Source organism: Cucurbita pepo, chromosome 2 (assembly GCF_057944985.1).
Source record: "Cucurbita pepo subsp. pepo isolate OVF chromosome 2, ASM5794498v1, whole genome shotgun sequence".
NCBI classification, from domain to species: Eukaryota; Viridiplantae; Streptophyta; class Magnoliopsida; order Cucurbitales; family Cucurbitaceae; genus Cucurbita; species Cucurbita pepo.
In genome coordinates, this window is record NC_141799.1 from 14610121 (window position 1) to 14627646 (window position 17526).

The 17526-nt window shown below is 37.1% G+C and overlaps 2 protein-coding genes across 5 annotated transcripts; one reads left to right on the forward strand and one right to left on the reverse strand.

Moving 5' to 3' along the window:
- The first annotated feature begins 922 nt into the window (after window positions 1-922).
- LOC111788782 (Tetratricopeptide repeat (TPR)-like superfamily protein) lies at window positions 923-15664 on the forward strand. Of its 4 annotated transcripts, XR_015419919.1 has the most exons (19): window positions 923-1149; window positions 1509-1604; window positions 3361-3551; window positions 3639-3743; window positions 4507-4607; window positions 5930-6008; window positions 7441-7452; window positions 7533-7598; window positions 7847-7915; window positions 7990-8046; window positions 8667-8744; window positions 9938-10035; window positions 10098-10143; window positions 10347-10474; window positions 11421-11526; window positions 12242-12304; window positions 12970-13032; window positions 14868-15132; window positions 15479-15664. XR_015419919.1 is itself a non-coding variant. In XM_023669285.2 (18 exons), exons 1-18 carry the CDS (start codon window positions 1032-1034, stop codon window positions 15051-15053), a joined length of 1662 nt encoding a protein of 553 aa, XP_023525053.2. In that variant the 5' UTR covers window positions 924-1031; the 3' UTR covers window positions 15054-15278. The 4 variants fall into 4 exon arrangements, 3 of the variants coding, with proteins under 3 accessions (XP_023525053.2, XP_086977630.1, XP_086977631.1); XM_023669285.2 differs by lacking the exon at window positions 15479-15664 and having other exon boundaries at window positions 924-1149; window positions 14868-15278; XM_087121504.1 differs by lacking the exons at window positions 7441-7452; window positions 15479-15664 and having other exon boundaries at window positions 924-1149; window positions 14868-15278.
- Window positions 15665-15878: 214 nt separating this feature from the next.
- LOC111788783 (aspartic proteinase PCS1-like) lies at window positions 15879-17360 on the reverse strand. The gene has a single exon (XM_023669286.2). It carries the CDS (start codon window positions 17165-17167, stop codon window positions 15902-15904), a length of 1266 nt encoding a protein of 421 aa, XP_023525054.2. The 5' UTR covers window positions 17168-17360; the 3' UTR covers window positions 15879-15901.
- Window positions 17361-17526: the final 166 nt, after the last annotated feature.

Genomic DNA, 17526 nt, shown 5'->3' on the forward strand with positions numbered 1-17526 from the left:
TTTCACACTCTTATAAATGGTAGTTTGTTCTCCTCTCCAACCAATGTGGGACAATACAATCCACCCCCTTCGAGACCCAGAGTCCTCACGTGGGACATCACAATTCACCCCCTTCGAGGCCCAGCGTCCTTGCTGACACTCATTTCTTTCTCCAATTGATGTGGAACCCCACCAAATCCACCCCTTTTAGGGCCTAGCGTCCTTGCTGACACTCATTTCTTTCTCCAATTGATGTGGAACCCCACCAAATCCACCCCTTTTAGGGCCTAGCGTCCTTATTGGCACATCGGCTCGTGTCTACCCCCTTCGGGGAACAGCAAAAAGGGACCACATCGTTCGGTGTCTGGCTCTGATACCATTTGTAACAGTCTAGATCCGCCGTTAGCAGATATTGTCTTCTTTGGACTTTCCCTTTCGGGCTTCTCTCAAGTCTTTAAAATTGTCTGCTGGGGCCCCCTTCGGGTAACAGCAAAAAGGGACCACATCGTTCGGTGTCTGGCTCTGATGCCATTTGTAACAGTCCAGATCCGCCGCTAGCAGATATTGTCTTCTTTGGACTTTCCCTTTCGAGCTTCTCTCAAGTCTTTAAAATGGTCTGCTGGGGGAAGGTTTTCGCCCCTTAACAAAAGGTGATTTGTCCTCCCAACCAAGGTGGGACATCACATAAAATATAAAATATATCAAATATTTTGATTTTAGATAATATGGATAAATAAAATCCCTTTCATATTTTTTTTTAATAGAGAAAAAGCGTCTCTAAAAAACAAAACAAAAATTTCTGTTAATTTCATGGAATTCTATAGAGATTGCATTTGTTTTTCTCTTATAAGAATTTTAATATTTTAATAAATTCATGAACTACCAATGAACATAATAGGTTTTTCCATTGAAAAAAAAAAAAAAAAAAAAAAGGCGGGTTAAGGGGAAAAAAAGCGGTACCGTACCGTACCGTTCAGGAAAAACCCCTTAAAACCCGCTTCGCCTTGCTCCACTCAGTCCATCATTCCAGAAACCGCTCGAAGCAGACGAGGATGTACACGAGAACAGCTGCTTCCAAATGGTTGAAGCGATTGAGCTTTCGTTCTACAGCATTCAATCGCACTTCCGAAACTCCCACTTCTATCAACGTGCCGATCTTCTCCTCCCGCTGTACGTAATTCAGGCTCTTCAATTAGTTCTTAACTGAATTTGTTGATGCAAAATTGTTGGACCTGCAATTATGTGAATTATAGAAGATTAGGAATAAGTTTTCGCTTGGAGCTAAGTTCTATGATGTTCGAATAACTGAACTGCCATTAGTTCTTAGCTAGCTTGTGTTGCGAGTCATGTTTTGCATTATATAGGAGTAAGAAACCTTGAGACATGTTATTAATCTCCGACCACGAAATCCAGATTAAACTTGGTTTTCAAATTGTTCACGGCATAGAAAAATGATTGAACGGTTCTTTAATTGATTCACAATTCCCCGAATGGCTTTAATTTTCGCTAATCATTTTTTTTTCTTGCAGGCAATGTGAAATCTTCTTCTCGCAATAATAGCAATGACTATCGCGATGGTTATCTCAATGGTTTTCCATGGGTTCTTTTCTCTGGACCTGCTGCAGGTCTGCTGTTTTCACCATTTTATGTACGCGTTTCAGTTTTTTTGGTTACTTGTCCATGTATTTGGTCACAGTCAGTGGCTGCTAGCTGGGGCACCTTGTCCTTGGTGGCTAAATTTTGGACAAAATCTCACGGAAGATGAAATTCATGTGTGATATCCAATATGAGACCCTGTCAATGCTTAGATTGCATGCTTTGGATGCTGAATTTCTGTAGGATTTCTCTTGCAAATTGCTCTTAATGAACTTATCCTCGCTGCATCATTTCTTGGAAAAGGCATCCATTTCAGTTGAGCTGTAAACCCAAAATAGTAAAGAAAAACAACGTCTTCTTTAGTATTTATCCTCTCAGTCTTGTGTTGTTGGGTTAGAGCCTTTCTTATCGGGTTAAGTCTTTAGGAGTTGTTTTGACTCCATTTTTTGGGCGGTATTTTTGTATTCTTTCCTTTCTTCTTGATAGCAGCTTTGTTTTTTAAGGAAAAACAAAAAAATAGTGGCACTCTGCCAATATTTTGTACAAATTCCAAAGCACCTTTTCTATTTCTGGGCTGGTTTGTTTTGTATAAAAAAGAGGATCAAGGCCATATGTTCTGGTCTTGCTTGTTCAACATTATTTGTTGGCATAAGCTCTTGGAACTTGGAAGCCTTTGTGGTATATTTGGCTTACACCTCCAATTCCTTGTCCTTGCCTGAAAAGCATAATCACCATATCTAGATTTTCATAAGAGTGCTCCTAGGGGTGCCACAAGGTTTTTTAAAATTGTGTAAAGCCACCAAATGACAAAATAAGAAGTTATTTAACTACTAGATTGGAGGCCTTTTGTTTTTTGATTCTTCTGTTTTAGTCTTAGGGATTCCTCATCCCTAGGCCTTTAGGGCGTGTTCTTCCTCTTTTCATGTTTATTTGATTTCCTTGTTTCCCTACTAAACTTATGGTAATTTTATTTTTTTACTAAAGCTCTGATGTCTCCAATTTCCTTACAAGAAACTTTGAATAGTTAGTTTCCAGCATGAAATGAACGAGACATCTAGGAGTGCACAACCATCATTGTAACTGTTTGAGGGGGAACAATAGGGATGCCAACCCCGAGTACTTGTTAGATCCCACATCGGTTGGAGAGGGGAACAAAGTATTATTTATAAGAGGGTGGAAACCTCTCTCTAACAGACGTGTTTTAAAACCATGAGGGGATGCCCGAAAGGAAAAGCCCAAAGAGGACAATATCTGCTAGCGGTGGGCTTGGGCTGTTACAAATGGTATCAGAACCAGGCTCCACGCAGTGTGCGAGGACGCTGGTCTGCCTAGGGAGGTGGATTGTGAGATCCCACTTCGGTTGGAGAGGAGAACGAAACATTTCTTATAAGGGTGTGAAAACCTCTCCCTAACAGACACATTTTAAAACCTTTAGGGGTAGTCCGAAAAATAAAGCCCAAAGAGGACAATATCTGTTAGCGGTGGTGGACTTGGGCTGTTTCAATATTATCCAATTTAACACCAAATTTTCAATCAATTTTAATGAGGTTCTCAAATAATTTGTTTGTTTTCCGTTATAAATAGCCGTGGTGATTACTGAATTTTTGTTGGGGTGATGGATTTTATGTTTTTGTAGAACCTTTTTGAGGTTCTTGCCTTTTGCACTCTTTTACCAGCTATTTCTTATAGCTTTTGTATTTCTTAACAAATTTTTCTGTGAATTGATGATGTTGTGAAGATCGATAATTTGTTGTAATGACACCCATTAGCCTCTGTGGTGCACAGCTATAATTCTTGGAATAAACTCAAATCCTGTCTTAGCTAAAGACGCACCCTCTAAGCCAAGTTCTGAAAATGGTATTGAGGAGAGTGACACTATTGGACTACGCAAAGTGGAGGATGGTTCTGTAATTTCAAATCTACATACTTCAAAGTGGAGGGTTTTTACTGATAATGCTCGGGACTTGTTTCTGCAGGCAAGCATGTTTCTTTTACCTTCACTAGCAGTTAATTTTTTTTAATGATTTGCAGAAAGAAGTATCATAATCTTTTTCTTTAATTAGGGGAAACTTGAAGAAGCTGAAAGATATTTTGTTTCTGCGATTCAAGAAGCTAAAGAAGGTTTTGGGGAGAGGGATCCTCATGTTGCTTCTGCCTTCAACAATCTGGTATTGTAGCTGCTGTATTTTCTAATCTTTTTCTTGTTCTACCTTTTTAGAATCATTGAGTAGAACTTTCCTGCAGTCACTGAATAACCTAATGGAATAAGATTTCTTCCAACCAAGATGTTAGACAAAATATTTGTAGTAAAATAAGCTGCCTTTAGGCTGTTGCCCTCCAAGATTGGGAGGCTGTGCTTTATTAGATTGGTTGAGTAGAGGGAACCCACACCCCTCTACCCTTAGGCTGTTGTTCTCATTTTGTCAGTATATTTCTGTTTTAAATATTTTTTTTATATTAAAAAAGCCCAGTCTTTAGATGAATCATATTATTTTGGTTATTAGTTATTATTAAACCTGGAGACTTTTTTGCTTCATCAAAGTCATCATTTAGTTTATATATATATATATATATATATATATCAAGATACAGACTGATCGTTAATCAAAGAACAAACAAGAAAGTAAGGATGTAAATTCCAAAATGAGGTCTTCATGTTGTTGGAATAGTATCTAAATTTGTTGGGCTAGATTACCTACAAGTTTTTTCCATATTTGCATTTGTGCGTTCCTATTATTTACATTAAATTGACGTAGAACCTAGGTTGTTAGAATTCAGGAATGGTTCTAATATCAAAACTTCTTTACTAAAATCACGTATTTACCTTGCATAGAAAAATCTACAATCAAGGACTGTTATGCGATAATGCCATTTATTTTAGATTGTGAAGCATTACTAAGTAATAAATACATTTTGCTATGCTCTTTTTAGGCAGAACTGTATAGAGTCACGAAAACATTTGACAAAGCAGAGCCCATGTATCTGGAGGCCATCAACATATTGGAGGAATCCTATGGCTCTGAAGATATAAGGTTCTTGAATCTTGCTATCTTTTTCTATGTAGCAAACCTCACATTTTTTCCTTACACGAACTAGAAGCATCCTTTTTATCAGCTTTACTTCGCTTGTACATGAACTAGAAGCATCCTTTTCTTCTTATTATTATTATTTTTTTTATTTTTTTATTTATTGCATGGAAACAACATGTTCTTCTCTAATTTCCTATGGTATGTTAAGGAACTTCCAGCTGGAATATCATGATGAGGGCCTTGATATGGTAGAGTATAAGGCCCAGCATGCAATGTGGCCAGGATATGGTAGGGGTGTAAGACAGAACATGGAGGGCAATCTGTGATGATAGCATGTGTTGTAGATGATTGTATGGGTGTGTAAGGATATGATTGAACAAACTTTTGATGACTGATGCCTGGGAGAAGGGTGCAGAGACGATAACTTTGGAGTATGTGGGTGGCACAAATGATTGACCAAAGACCATGACTAGTGTCACAACCTTACTATGAAGAGAGTAGGTTGTGACCCTCAGGTTGCCACAAAAGAAGCGGAGATCCTCAAGTGGCGCCCATTCGACCACGTGAGGGTCTAGACAAGTGCCCTAATGCGACTGAGGAGGACGGTACATCATCTAACACACACAAAGGGGTATTGAAGAGAAGACGAGGCATAAGCAAGTTAAGGGTAAAGAGTAGACAAGAGTGTCAAAGATAGGCTTGTTGAAGAGCTAGGTACGGTCCGGGGCCTTAACCTTGAAAGTTGGTGTTTTGAAGGGAATTTGGGCATGCGGTTGTGGAGTCAAGTCCGTCCTATGAAATATGAAAGCTCGCCGAATTTGGTGTCAATCAGACATCGGACGGACGCTCCACAACAATGTATGTCCGTACGCCAAAATTATGTCTACACCCGCCAGTTTGAAAATGCCTCAAAATGTACTTTAGTATGAGGCATGGTGTTAGCTCTCCACCACCCCTGGGCCCTGTGACCTAAGCGAGCTACCCTATGACACATGTGTATGTCACAGTGAGGGTGAACGTTTCGAGGTTATTCATGTTCAGCTCTGTAGAAAGTACCCATGTGATAATCGATCTTCAATCGAACATGAATTTATCCTGTAGACAATATAATATTTGAAAGTAGACATGTTTGCTTGATTAAATATTGTGGTGTTTATTTGATTCACATTGCTTCAGATATTGTGCCTACTATAAGGTCAAAATTAATTTCAGTCTTAAGGTTTTAAAATCAGCTCTGCTTTGCTCTATCATTTTTCTTAACGGATCTAGTTTCTTATATATATATATAAAGTATCTTTGATGTGATTCGAACTCTTATTGTTCAGAGTTGGTTCTGCACTTCACAATCTTGGACAGTTTTATCTAGTTCAGAGGAAGCTAAAAGAAGCCGGCAATTGCTATGAGGTATCAAAATATTCCAATTATTTTCACTTGTTCCCATTATGGTTACCATCCATATTTTTGCTAGTCGAACATCCTCATATTTTTGGGAGTTGGAGATGATTGTGTGCGGTTGTCTCCATTGATGTGGTGCGGCTGGGAGTTGGAGATGATAGTGTGTGGTGGTCTAAGCTCTTGCTTCTTGGTCCCCACAGAAGTAGAACCAGAGCGAGGAGGGCCCAAACCTTAGTTATTTTATACCTTGTTGGAGAAGAGTTCAAGTACCCCTTCGGGGATTAAGTGGAACATTAGCCCGGGAATGCAACTTTAACAGCTTGGTTCTGAGAGGGCTATATGGTCTCTCTAGATTCAAAAGGCAGCTTCTCCACTGAGTCTGCTTTTTTTTTTTCTTTTTTCTTTTTTTTTTTTTTTTAAGTGGAAGAAACAATCCCAAAAATTAGTTCTGATCTTATGATGAAATTTTGCACTTATAATACCTAAATAAAGTCCAGTTTTTTTTTTTTTTTTTTTTTTTTTTTTTTTTTTTTTTTTTTTTTTGTTGTCTGTTCATAGAGCCTCAAGCACACATGAGCTGTTTCAAAGGAAGTGTAAAAATTGATCTTTATCACCCCTCTGTTTTTCTTGCCTCTGCCTGAGTTGTAAAGAGAATCTAGACCACATCTTTCTCCATTGTCATTTTGCTATCAAAGATTGCGCGTAGGTTACTTTTGGTTTGAATGCTTGCCTACCTATATCTATCTAAGAATGGATCTTGGAGGCTCTCTGGGGGTGGAAGATGTCTAAGCAAGCTATTATTTTGTGGAAACGTGTGATTTGTGCCCTTTTGTGGCATATTTGGTCGGAGAGGAACCAAAGATCCTTTGAATATAAGTCGTCTTTCTTTTTATTATTATTTTTACTCAAATGTACAGCTTACTGCTTTTTGGCGAGCTTTTAGTCCCAAGAAATTCTTTAGTAATTACAAACTTACTACACTTTTCAACAATTGGAAAGATTTTTTGTAGTACTTTTTTTCTTGGGAGGGGTTCTCTCTAACCCCCAACCCCCAGGTTGTTCTTCTTTTGTTTTAGTGCAATCTCATCTCTTATTAAAACAACAATTATAAGGTGTCATTAGGTTTTAGTGAAATATAATTTACCAGTAATTTTATGGTCATACTCATGATTTGAGGGTAGAATTTCATTTTTATAGCTTTCCTGCTTATAATGATTTTCCCCCTAGATTAGTAAATTTGATATGTGATAGTTTCTCGATGTTATAAACTCCTTTTTTCAATGCTTACTTTAAATATTATGTACAAATTAATTCCGAAGCCTAGTTATTAATATATATATATATTTTTTTTTTGCATTTTGTCTTTTAATGATTCTTTGATGTGCAAATTCATGCTAACATTTTTTTCCTTCTGGCTGATGTTATATGATCTGGTTGACAGCGAGCATTGAAGGTAGGAGGCTTGTCATTTGTACTCGAATAAATAATTTCTGTTCTGTTTTGTCATCTCACTTATGATTTTTTGTCCTTCAGATCAAAGGTCATGTTCTCGGATATGGCCATGTTGATTATGCGGATACTATGTACCATCTTGGAATAGTATGCTCTGAGATCCTTGTTTTATCATATTAGTTTTGGCACATTGTTTTTTTTTTTTTTCTTTTTTTTTGTTTTTCATCCTCTAAATATTTGACTTTCGACTGACATTTGTTTTTTTTTTTAAATACACTAGATCAATAATCAGCTTATATAGTAACAGAAGCTAAATACTTGTACACGACCAAGTCTGGTTGCTTCAATGTTGATTGTCTTGATACTTCAAATAATAATATATGTTTTCCATGCAGGTGCTATACCTTTTGGGGGAGGAAAAAGATTCTGAGGCCCTGATCCAGGATTCCATAAGGATACTGGAGGTATATCAACATCAACATTGTACCATAATTCCGTTGTTACATGTTTCACAACCTTGTATTGTTTCATCATGTAGGAAGGTGGCCTAGGTGAGTCATTTCTTTGCGTCAGAAGATTGCGATATCTTGCTAAGGTTAGGCTTTATCCTATAATCTTTTACTTTCCATCTTTTCTTCTCTTTTGGTGTATCAAAAAAGTTGACCCTTTATCACTTCGGGAAGTCTTTCCTTTGTTAGGATAGATAATGTTAGACATGCCTAGTTATCAACAAGAATAACACATTTAATCATTTTCTCTTAAGTCTTATTTTTGAAAATTATAATGAGATTTGAAAATGTTATACAGTTAGAATCTCTAGAAAGCTTAGGATAGATGAAAGATTACTTGCTTTATGATCATGGGACAAATTGTAAGGAGATTGTCTAGGTTAGTTTAGTAGTTTATTTTCTTGCAGTAGATGGAGACTACCATTCAAGTCTCTAATTTTTTCTTTATAATAAGAAATAAAGTGAATCAAATAGATGAGAAGTACTAGTTGCAGTCGTTACAGTAAAAAACTCCAGAGTTTATAGTCCATGGAGATGAATTACAAGCAGGAGAGTAGGATTGTTGAATATATGTGATTATTGAAACATATGTGAGCATGTTAGTTCTCTCTTATAAAATTTTCCTATTTCTTCCCCCTTTTTAATCATATTCTATAGTTCTACTTGAGCTATCGTTAATAATTTTGTTGTCTTCCTGATGCTCCAGATATATATGAAGTCTAATAATCTCTTTGAAGCTGAGAATGTGCAAAGAAAAGTTTTGCACATTATGGAATTATCAAAGGTTCATCTTCATCTTTTCTTTTTTACTATATTTTTATGCTTTAGTTTTTGCTCGGGATCTAGTGCTCATGTAATGTCTTTTCCTTTTTGATGTGGAGTGCATGCATTTGTCTTTTCTAACTTCTTGATCTCTCTCTCAATTTTATGTCATGATTTAAGAATGTCTACTTCATGATTTTAACCTATATTGACATGACGCGTACAAGGCAACATGTAAGGGTAGATTGATCAAAATTTGGTGATGAATACTCATAGTCTTTTCCGTTGTTTGGTGAACAGTGCAGAAGCTAGTTATTACTGAAATACGCGGTGAGAATGGGAATTTTACTGACCACAGGAGAGGATATTGTGCTCAAAGTGGCAGGCCTTTTTAGCAAAATCTACTTGATAAACAATAAGTCCTTACCATCACACTTCATGTGACCAAGCTTATGACAATGAAGACACACCCTCTATCTCGTATTTGATCGTCAAAACTAGTCCTCAAATGAACTATATCAGATATGATTGCAGGGGTTTGTTCCACCATTCCATTAAAAAAAATGACACTCACGAAAACATAGATACAAAATTTGATTTGAATGCACAAAATTAGAGTCCAGCAGTAACCTAAAAAAATTTAGTACGGAGAGAATTGGAAACCAAAAACCCTTTTTTTCCTTCCTGAAATCATTCCAAATATGAGCTACTTTTGATTAAAATAAGCATACAAGCTGAATGTGGACAGCAGGATGGTTGAACCACGACAATGGTTGGAGAAATTCCGGTGGCGTGTGGAGCCTATGTGCAGTTGATCTGGCAGTGACACTTTAGGGTTTGTTAAATTAACCAACAGTCTTCCCCAAAGGTTGAAGCATTCCAAAGTAGCGGTTCCAAACTCCAAATCGTAACTCATGAAAATCCTAACGGCCCACAAAGTACTATGGGAGATAAAGGGAAGGAATACTTCATATCATTCCTTTATACACACGCTAGGGGTTGATACTTGTGAAGCAGAATGACTATCAAAATTAAAATTTAGTATATTGTGCAATGTAACATAGAGTTCATTATAAGTTTTAATCTTTAACTAACATTGCTATCGATATTTAGTAATACTTAACCCCCATAGGTTTTTTGTTTCTGTTATGTGCCTGCTTGTGTCTATGCATACTTGGTCAATTGGCGAACTCAGTATATCTCTTATGGGTGTAGGGCTGGAATTCTCTGGAAACTATAAATTCTGCTGACGGCTTGGCGTCAACGTTATATGCCAATGGATGCTTGAATGAAGCACAGGAGCTTTTTGAAAGGTGAACTGTTGAGTTTTAGCAACTTACAAAAAAGAGTCTTCTAACGAAGTCATATCTTTCAGGTGTCTTGATGCACGGAAAACCTTACTTCCTAAGGACCACATCCAGGTTTTCAATTATAACATTCAGATTGTATTCTGAGGACGTGGTTAATAAAATAACTATACTCTTTTTTTCCTGTTTAATGCATTTTTGTTTTTGTATGTTAGGGAAATTATGGAAGTTTTAGAAAAATGCATTATTTTTTCAGTTTTGTCTGAAACATCTGCTCTTCGACTAATAATAACTCCATATCTACTAATGTGGTGCAGATTGGTGCTAACATGCTTAACATTGCTCGAGTGGTAATGCAAAGTTCCAAAGAACTAAAGGCGACTGATATTTCTAAAGCAGTTATTGGAATTGATAAAGCTAAAGAACTTTTAAGTAACTCTATAAGGTTTGTATTGAGATTTCACTTTTCTATCGTAATCCGAAGGACAGCTCTAGGGTCATATACGCAGGCTAAATTCTAAGAAGGAAATAACTTATTAAAGAAACTAGAAAATTATGCGGGGAGAATAAATATTCAGAATAATAGTTAAATGAACCCGTATGTTCAGGACTCTACAATCCATGGGAACATGTTAGGAAATTCAAGGGCCTACAATCTTTCAAAACCATCCATATCCATAGTAGTAACCATTGCCATTGCCGAAGTTCTATCTTCTAGTGGTCAGGTTGCGATCAAAGTTTCTTAGCATTTCTGTAGAAATAGATTTGCGAAGGCCAATCTTCGAATTTGAGATTTTCAAGAAGAAAATGAAAATGATGAAAACCCTTCGCAAATTAGCTTGGTCTCCTGAACAAAAAAAAAAAAAAAAATGACGAGATCATCTAGCAACATTCTGAAATATTTACTTTGTCTAGCTATTTGTTATTGAGTTGATAAAACGTGTTCAAGTGTGGTCATATATATGTTACAAGCCACCTACCACTGCTGTACGAGAAGCTGAAGTGTAGAAGGATAACATGGGAAGGAAAAGAGCAGTTGTGCTTAAACAATTTGATGGAAACTGGAAATATTCTTTTACTTGATGTAGGGGGGTCAACACCTTGAAATAGGTAAAATTGGGAAATCATATAATTTAAAATGCCTACTAGTATAAGAGGCCTCTAGCTTTTTGAATTTAATCTTCTGAAAGATAGAATTATATAGACCATTAATCATGTTAGCTTTACAAATTTAATTGGATTGTCCGAAATCCTTCCCCACATTTAATAGTCATCACGAAAAATAAGGATAGTTAACCTAGATGACTTTATGACTCAAATCACCGTAGTTAAGCTGGGTAGCCTGGGTTATGATTTTACTATAAGCTTATGTAAATATCACTCAATGGTAGGATATCACGAGGAGTATTAGATAAAATAAGCAAGCATGGTGAGAAGAAAAAAATTCATGAAGATGGAGAAACTAGAAGGGACGGGCGTACTGCACTTCTCATACTGGTCAGTTTTCCTTTCTATATAATGAAGAAAGGCAGTTTCGTCATATTTAACGTTTGCCTGTTAAATTTGTTTTCTTGAAATGTATCCATAGCCCAAATTTATGTATCTAATTATCAATCCGTAGAAACTCACTCAATTCATGAGCTTCTAAGCATCAAGACCATTGCTTGGTACTGCCAATAGGTTTGAAGGTTTGAGCTGAACAACTATTTTAGATGTAGCTATTTAATTAAATGTAAATTTATTCGAAGTCGACCAAAATGAAATGAGTGAGTATGTGAATAATTATTCTAAATCAAAATCAGAATAGAACAATATCTTCTTGATGTTGATTATTTTTTTATAACCAAACAATGAACCCAAATTTTCATTTTGGGAGTTGGATTAAATTTTGTTGTTCATACATATCAACCAATATGAGAGAATGTGCATCCACACTACAGAATGTTTACTCTCAATGTTGGTTGTCTTGATGTTGGTCATTTATATTAAGGAATATAACATATATAATTTAACTAATAGAGTACCTCAAATTAAGGTTTCTCTTTATTTCAAAAGAAACAAAGAATGGAGCTCATGAAATTGAAATACCAGGTGCATCAGTGTGTTTGTCCGTTGTTTCATCCACGTTCTATGTTTATGTCCTTTCAATGAGATCAAGACTCATGGATGGGAATTTTCTCATGTCAATTGGACATCTATATTGTGTTTGCAGTTACAGTCCCTTGATGCTCTAGGACATTTGGAAATCATCGTGCAAGAGATGAAAGTATCAAAGGTTAGCAGTGATGGTGTCCTAAACATACAATTGCTTCTGAACTGTAGTATTGGTGTCGTATGTATATGAGTGTGCATATGTTTTAATATCTGTGAGGATCTTGGCCGGTTTACTTAATCTCAACTGATCTTAGGTACAACCATTTGACCCTACAAACATAAAATCCTTTTGAATTATGCGATTATATATATAATATGTAACAGAGTTGAGATAAAGATATTTGTTTTACACTTCCTCGGATTATGTGTTGGCTAATATTGGGTCCAGTTGGTGAGTTGTACTCATCTTGAAGGAGGTCATATACATGATGGAGTTTTGTAGAACAGCCATCCAACTGAGAGTGAACTGTTGTAGAGTCGGTCAGTTCAGTTGATCTTTCATAAAATATTTTTGGCATCAAGTTGAATCCTAGGGACAATGGAAGAACAAGTGAAGACCAAAAATCTAAGGGACTACTTTTCCAAAACTAAAAACTAGAAAAATGAGGACAGTGGGAAGAGAGAAGATGTTACAATAAACTTATTTAATTTTATTGAATTCCTTTGGATCAATTGTCACATTCCAGAAGCAACGAGTGTTCCGTCTTTGTTGTGCCTTCATTCATCAAATATAATTTCGTTGGCTCTTCTGCTACCACTTTGAGTAACCGGAATGTGTTATTACAGGAGGATCCTTCGCTTGTGCAGGCTGAGAATGTTCTCTTTGAATGCATTTCTGCTTATCAAAAGGTAACACGGTCTATGATTGTTATTATTTCTGTGCCTTGAGCTTGACATCAATGGCCACATAGTGACCTGCATGGCTGCATATGCATTTTAGACAACTCGGGTGATGACAATTTTGATTTTTGTTTAAGAAATCTTGTTTACCAACAATCTCTTTAATTTGTGATTTACTTTCTAGATTCATTTTCGAAACCTAGTTTTCTAAAACTTAATTGTTATTACTATTTTCTGTTCTTAAAATCTAGCCAACATTTTGAAATTATTATCAAACGAACCTTTATTTCTATTGCTAATCAATCCCTATACACAGGCTGGATATATTAGTGTATGTTCACAATGACAAATTTATGAAACCATTACGAAATGATACTTAAATTTTGTTCTAGGAAATGTCTAACATTCCAGTTTTTTAGAATGCTGATATAAATGCTTTACATCTCTAGTAGTTTTATTGATAGTACCATTTTCAAGTGAATTCTTTTAGCTAAAATTTTATTTTATGACCATATTTTCTTAGAATCTGTATTGAAACATAAAAATTATTTTCTGTTGTCGGGCTTGGTTCTTCCCTCATGTTATTAATTGTTAGACGAACACGACTCTCCACAATGGTATGATATTGTCCATTTTGAGCATAAGCTCTCATGGTTTTGCTTTGAGCTTTCCCAAAAGGCCTCATTCCAATGGAGAGAGTATTCTTTGATTATAAATCCATGATCATTCCCTAAATTAGTCGATGTGGGACTTTCATCATCTAACACCTCCCCTCAAACAAAGTACGCCTCCCCTTAATCGAGGCTCGACTCCTTTAGAGTCTTAGTCATTTTTTACTATGCCTTCGAGGAAGGTTGGACTCCTGTTAGATGATAAAAGTCCCACATCGGCTAATTTAGGGAATGATCATGGATTTATAATCAAAGAATACTCTCTCCATTGGAATGAGGCCTTTTGGGGAAGCCCAAAGCAAAGCCATGAGAGCTTATGCTCAAAGTGGACAATATCATACCATTGTGGAAAGTCGTGTTCGTCTAACATGGTATCAGAGTCATGCCTTAAACTTAGTTGTGCCAATAGATTGGTAAATCCTCAAATGTCGAACAAAGGACTCCAAAAGAAAAGGAGTCGAGCCTCCTCGAAGGCATAGTCAAAATTGACTAAGACTCCAAAAGAAAAAGGAGTCGAGTCTCGATTAAGGGGAGGCGTACTTTGTTCGAGGGGAGGTGTTAGATGATGAAAGTCCCACACCGGCTAACTTATGGAATGGTCATGAATTTATAATCAAAGAATACTCTCTCCATGAGAATGAGACCTTTTGGGGAAAAGCCCAAAGCAAAGCCATGAGAGCTTATGCTCAAAGCGGACAATATCATATCATCGTGGAGAGTCGTGTTCGTCTAACAATTCTTTGATTATATAAATCCATGATCGATCATTCCCTAAATTAGTTGATGTGGGACTTTCATCATCTAACAAAAATGACTTGAAATAGCCGACTTGAATATATCTCTGAAGACATTACTGATCTTAAAGATCGAAGATTCAAACCTTCACCCCTGTAGAACCAAAAAGAGAAAAAAGAGACTTCGAAATATGGTTGGATGCATTTTTGTGGAATAGGTTTATCAACTATTGTATAAAATTACATTTAAAATACTCTCTACAATGCTCATGGAATTTGTGGTCTTGAAGAACAGCCTGAAGTAACTGTTACATCCCCTTTTTACCCACTCTTTAATACGTGTTAACAACAATTAGGGCTCTCAAAAACATTGGTACATTTGTATTTGAACATGTTCTAGAGATCTTGAACCAAATTATGAATGATCACACAAATGCAGTTCAAAGGTTCAACTTTTGAAACTCCTGAAGTCAAGGCTGAGTACTTCTCTTGTTTGAAGCGTCTCTCGATCCTGATTAGCGATGACAAGACGAGTAGGCAGAGAAGAATGAGTTCACAAGATCTACAGGATGAAATCAGTCGCCTTGAGGTCGAATTGTCTCCATACAGAAAACAAAAAAGTTAAAAATCTTGTTACTTATTCAGGCCTGGAACATTAGTATGGCTTAATGGCTTCTCTTCATCTACCGCAGCAACATGGGAAGGTTCCCTACTAACTTCATCTCTCTTCCATTTCTTAATTATTTATGTTGGTTTTTTTTCCCATTTCCCTATTCTGCATATTGGCGCAAGCCTTAAAGTGATGTTTACTTGCAATAAAAGAGCTGCTTGGTAATCTTTTTTCTTCTCATACCATTGGTTTTTTTTTTTTTTTTTTTTAATTATTTATAGAAATGTCCTACCGTTGGTTTATGCACAATAAACAGTTGTATACAATTTAATCATGATGATGACGTATGATTTAATTTAAGATGTGTGGACATTAATGTTTTATTTATTTATTTTGGGAATTGTATAAATTAATCATTATATTATATTTGGGAAGGATAGAGTTTTCATGGGACGAAGGATTTGAGTTTTCATGGGAACTGTTGTCATATTTCTCTCTATGGAGAAATCAAGGAGGCTATCAAGGATTTTGTCGGGCCTGCTCATATGGTGCGCAAGATTTTGTCGGGTCTACTCATATGGTACGTAATCCTCTAGTATCTCACTCAGCTAAGTAATTGTATGACACCGATAATTCAGTAATCACTCAGCTAAGTAATTCTAACTTCTTTTTTTTTTTTATCAAGCAACCACCTTGTTGATGTAGTTGTGCTCTCTAACAATCATATAAAATAGAGATTACTGAATTGGTTTTGAAGAGCCATAGAGGTTGGTTTAAAGTGAATATATATATATTTTTTATGTTTTTATCCATTTTCATAACTAAATCGTGAAAATACGAATTATTATATGATGTTCAGTCCATTACCAGGCCTTCAATCTACTACACTCAGCTTTACCGAACCCAACTCTCTTATTGGCCAGATCGTACTCCACCCACATATTCTTTTGATGAACGATCCCGATTATATTACTCTCAGTCACAAGTCTATCTGACCGTCCAATCCCCACACACTTCACCCCTTTTTCCACTTCCGTCAATAACCCTTCTCCTTTCCCGACCAATATCTCCACCCCATTCTCAAACTTGAACCACATGTTGCCAATTCTCCGACCCACCACCGCCGCCTCTGCGCCGTCAAAACACATGTCAACGCCAGCAAATTCATATGCTTTCTTCATCATGGGCCCCACTAATCTCACTATCTCTGCTCTAACCTTGCTGTAAGCTTCATCTACCAAATACGTCAAATCCGAGCCGGAGTCGATCATGGTCTGACCGGCGCCAGATGGGTCCGGTTTGAAAACGGCCCGCGAGATGTTGAGGTGGTTTTTGCCTATTCTAATCCCCTTCATTGGGAGGGTGTAGGCCAACTTGTCAAGATTCGGGGAGCGTCGACTTTTGGAGAAAGTCAACATTTTGACGTATTTGAATTTACCCGAATTCGGGTTGTCTCCGAGGTAGAACAACCCGGTTGGATCCGACCCGATTCGATCCGGGACACAATAGGAAAACTTGGATATTCTGGCCTGGGAAATGAAGGAGAGGCGTCCCTTATTCATTCCCAACATACCCCTGTTTTCAGTGGAGGCCGTAGCGCAGCCGAGAACGAGGGAGCGGGTAGTTAAGGAATTAGAGAATGTGATTTTTTCAGTGACGAGATTACCTTCAGCCAAGGTCCCATCGGCGTAGAAGTAGGAGTAGTGGCAGCGGCGATATCGATCACAAGAGGTAGGAAGGGTAAAATCGAGAATTCGGGGTTTGCAGATAGAGTTGTTGCAGGGGAGGTGAGAGAAAGTGGAGGAGAGATAAGGGTCAAATCGATTAATCACTGATTCTGTCCTCCTCCTTACTTTGCCGTAGCATTGAACCCAAGAGAGTTGGCTGCCGGTGTCTAGCACCATGTCCATCGGCTGCGGCGGCGACCCAATGGAGAAAGAGACCACCAGGGCGTTGGAGTATTTGAAGGGGAGCTTCGCCGAGTCCAGGGGTGAGGTTTTGGAGGAGAGGGAAAAGGAGGGTTCTTGGGATAGAGGAAGGGAGGTGAGAGGGAAGGAGAGAGAGAGGGAGTTTGATGGGGAGAATAAGAGAGAGAGTAGGGCCACAAAGAGGAGGAGAGAGAGAGGCATGATTATGGGTTTCCGATGGTTTCGACGTTGGATACGGCACAATCGAATCCAAATACACCGAAACAAATAAAAGAACAGCTTACAACCTTAAACAATGTTTTTCTATTCGCTCCGTTGTTGTCTCGATATATTTTGACAGTGGATTATATCCAATGTGTTTTTTGGAATTTTTTGACAGTGGATTATATCCAAAGTGTTTTTGGAATGAACTACCGTTGGAATTATATAGGGAGAGAGCATAAAATAAAATAAGAATTGAATTCAAAAACCCTATTTTAAGATAGTATACAAATAAGCGACCAAGTTTAGTTTAGTTTGACTGCGTGTGGTAGAAATTCTAGGACAGGAGGGAGCTGAGA

Excerpts from the sequence above, each read along its gene's own strand:
- LOC111788782 (XM_023669285.2), top strand. The coding sequence starts at position 1,032 with ATGTACACGAGAACAGCTGCTTCCAAATGGTTGAAGCGATTGAGCTTT. Across the intron at positions 7,916-7,989 it reads ATTCCATAAGGATACTGGAG|GAAGGTGGCCTAGGTGAGTC; the intron begins GTATATCAACAT and ends TTCATCATGTAG. Across the intron at positions 8,047-8,666 it reads GATTGCGATATCTTGCTAAG|ATATATATGAAGTCTAATAA; the intron begins GTTAGGCTTTAT and ends CTGATGCTCCAG.
- LOC111788783 (XM_023669286.2), bottom strand. The coding sequence starts at position 17,167 with ATGCCTCTCTCTCTCCTCCTCTTTGTGGCCCTACTCTCTCTCTTATTC.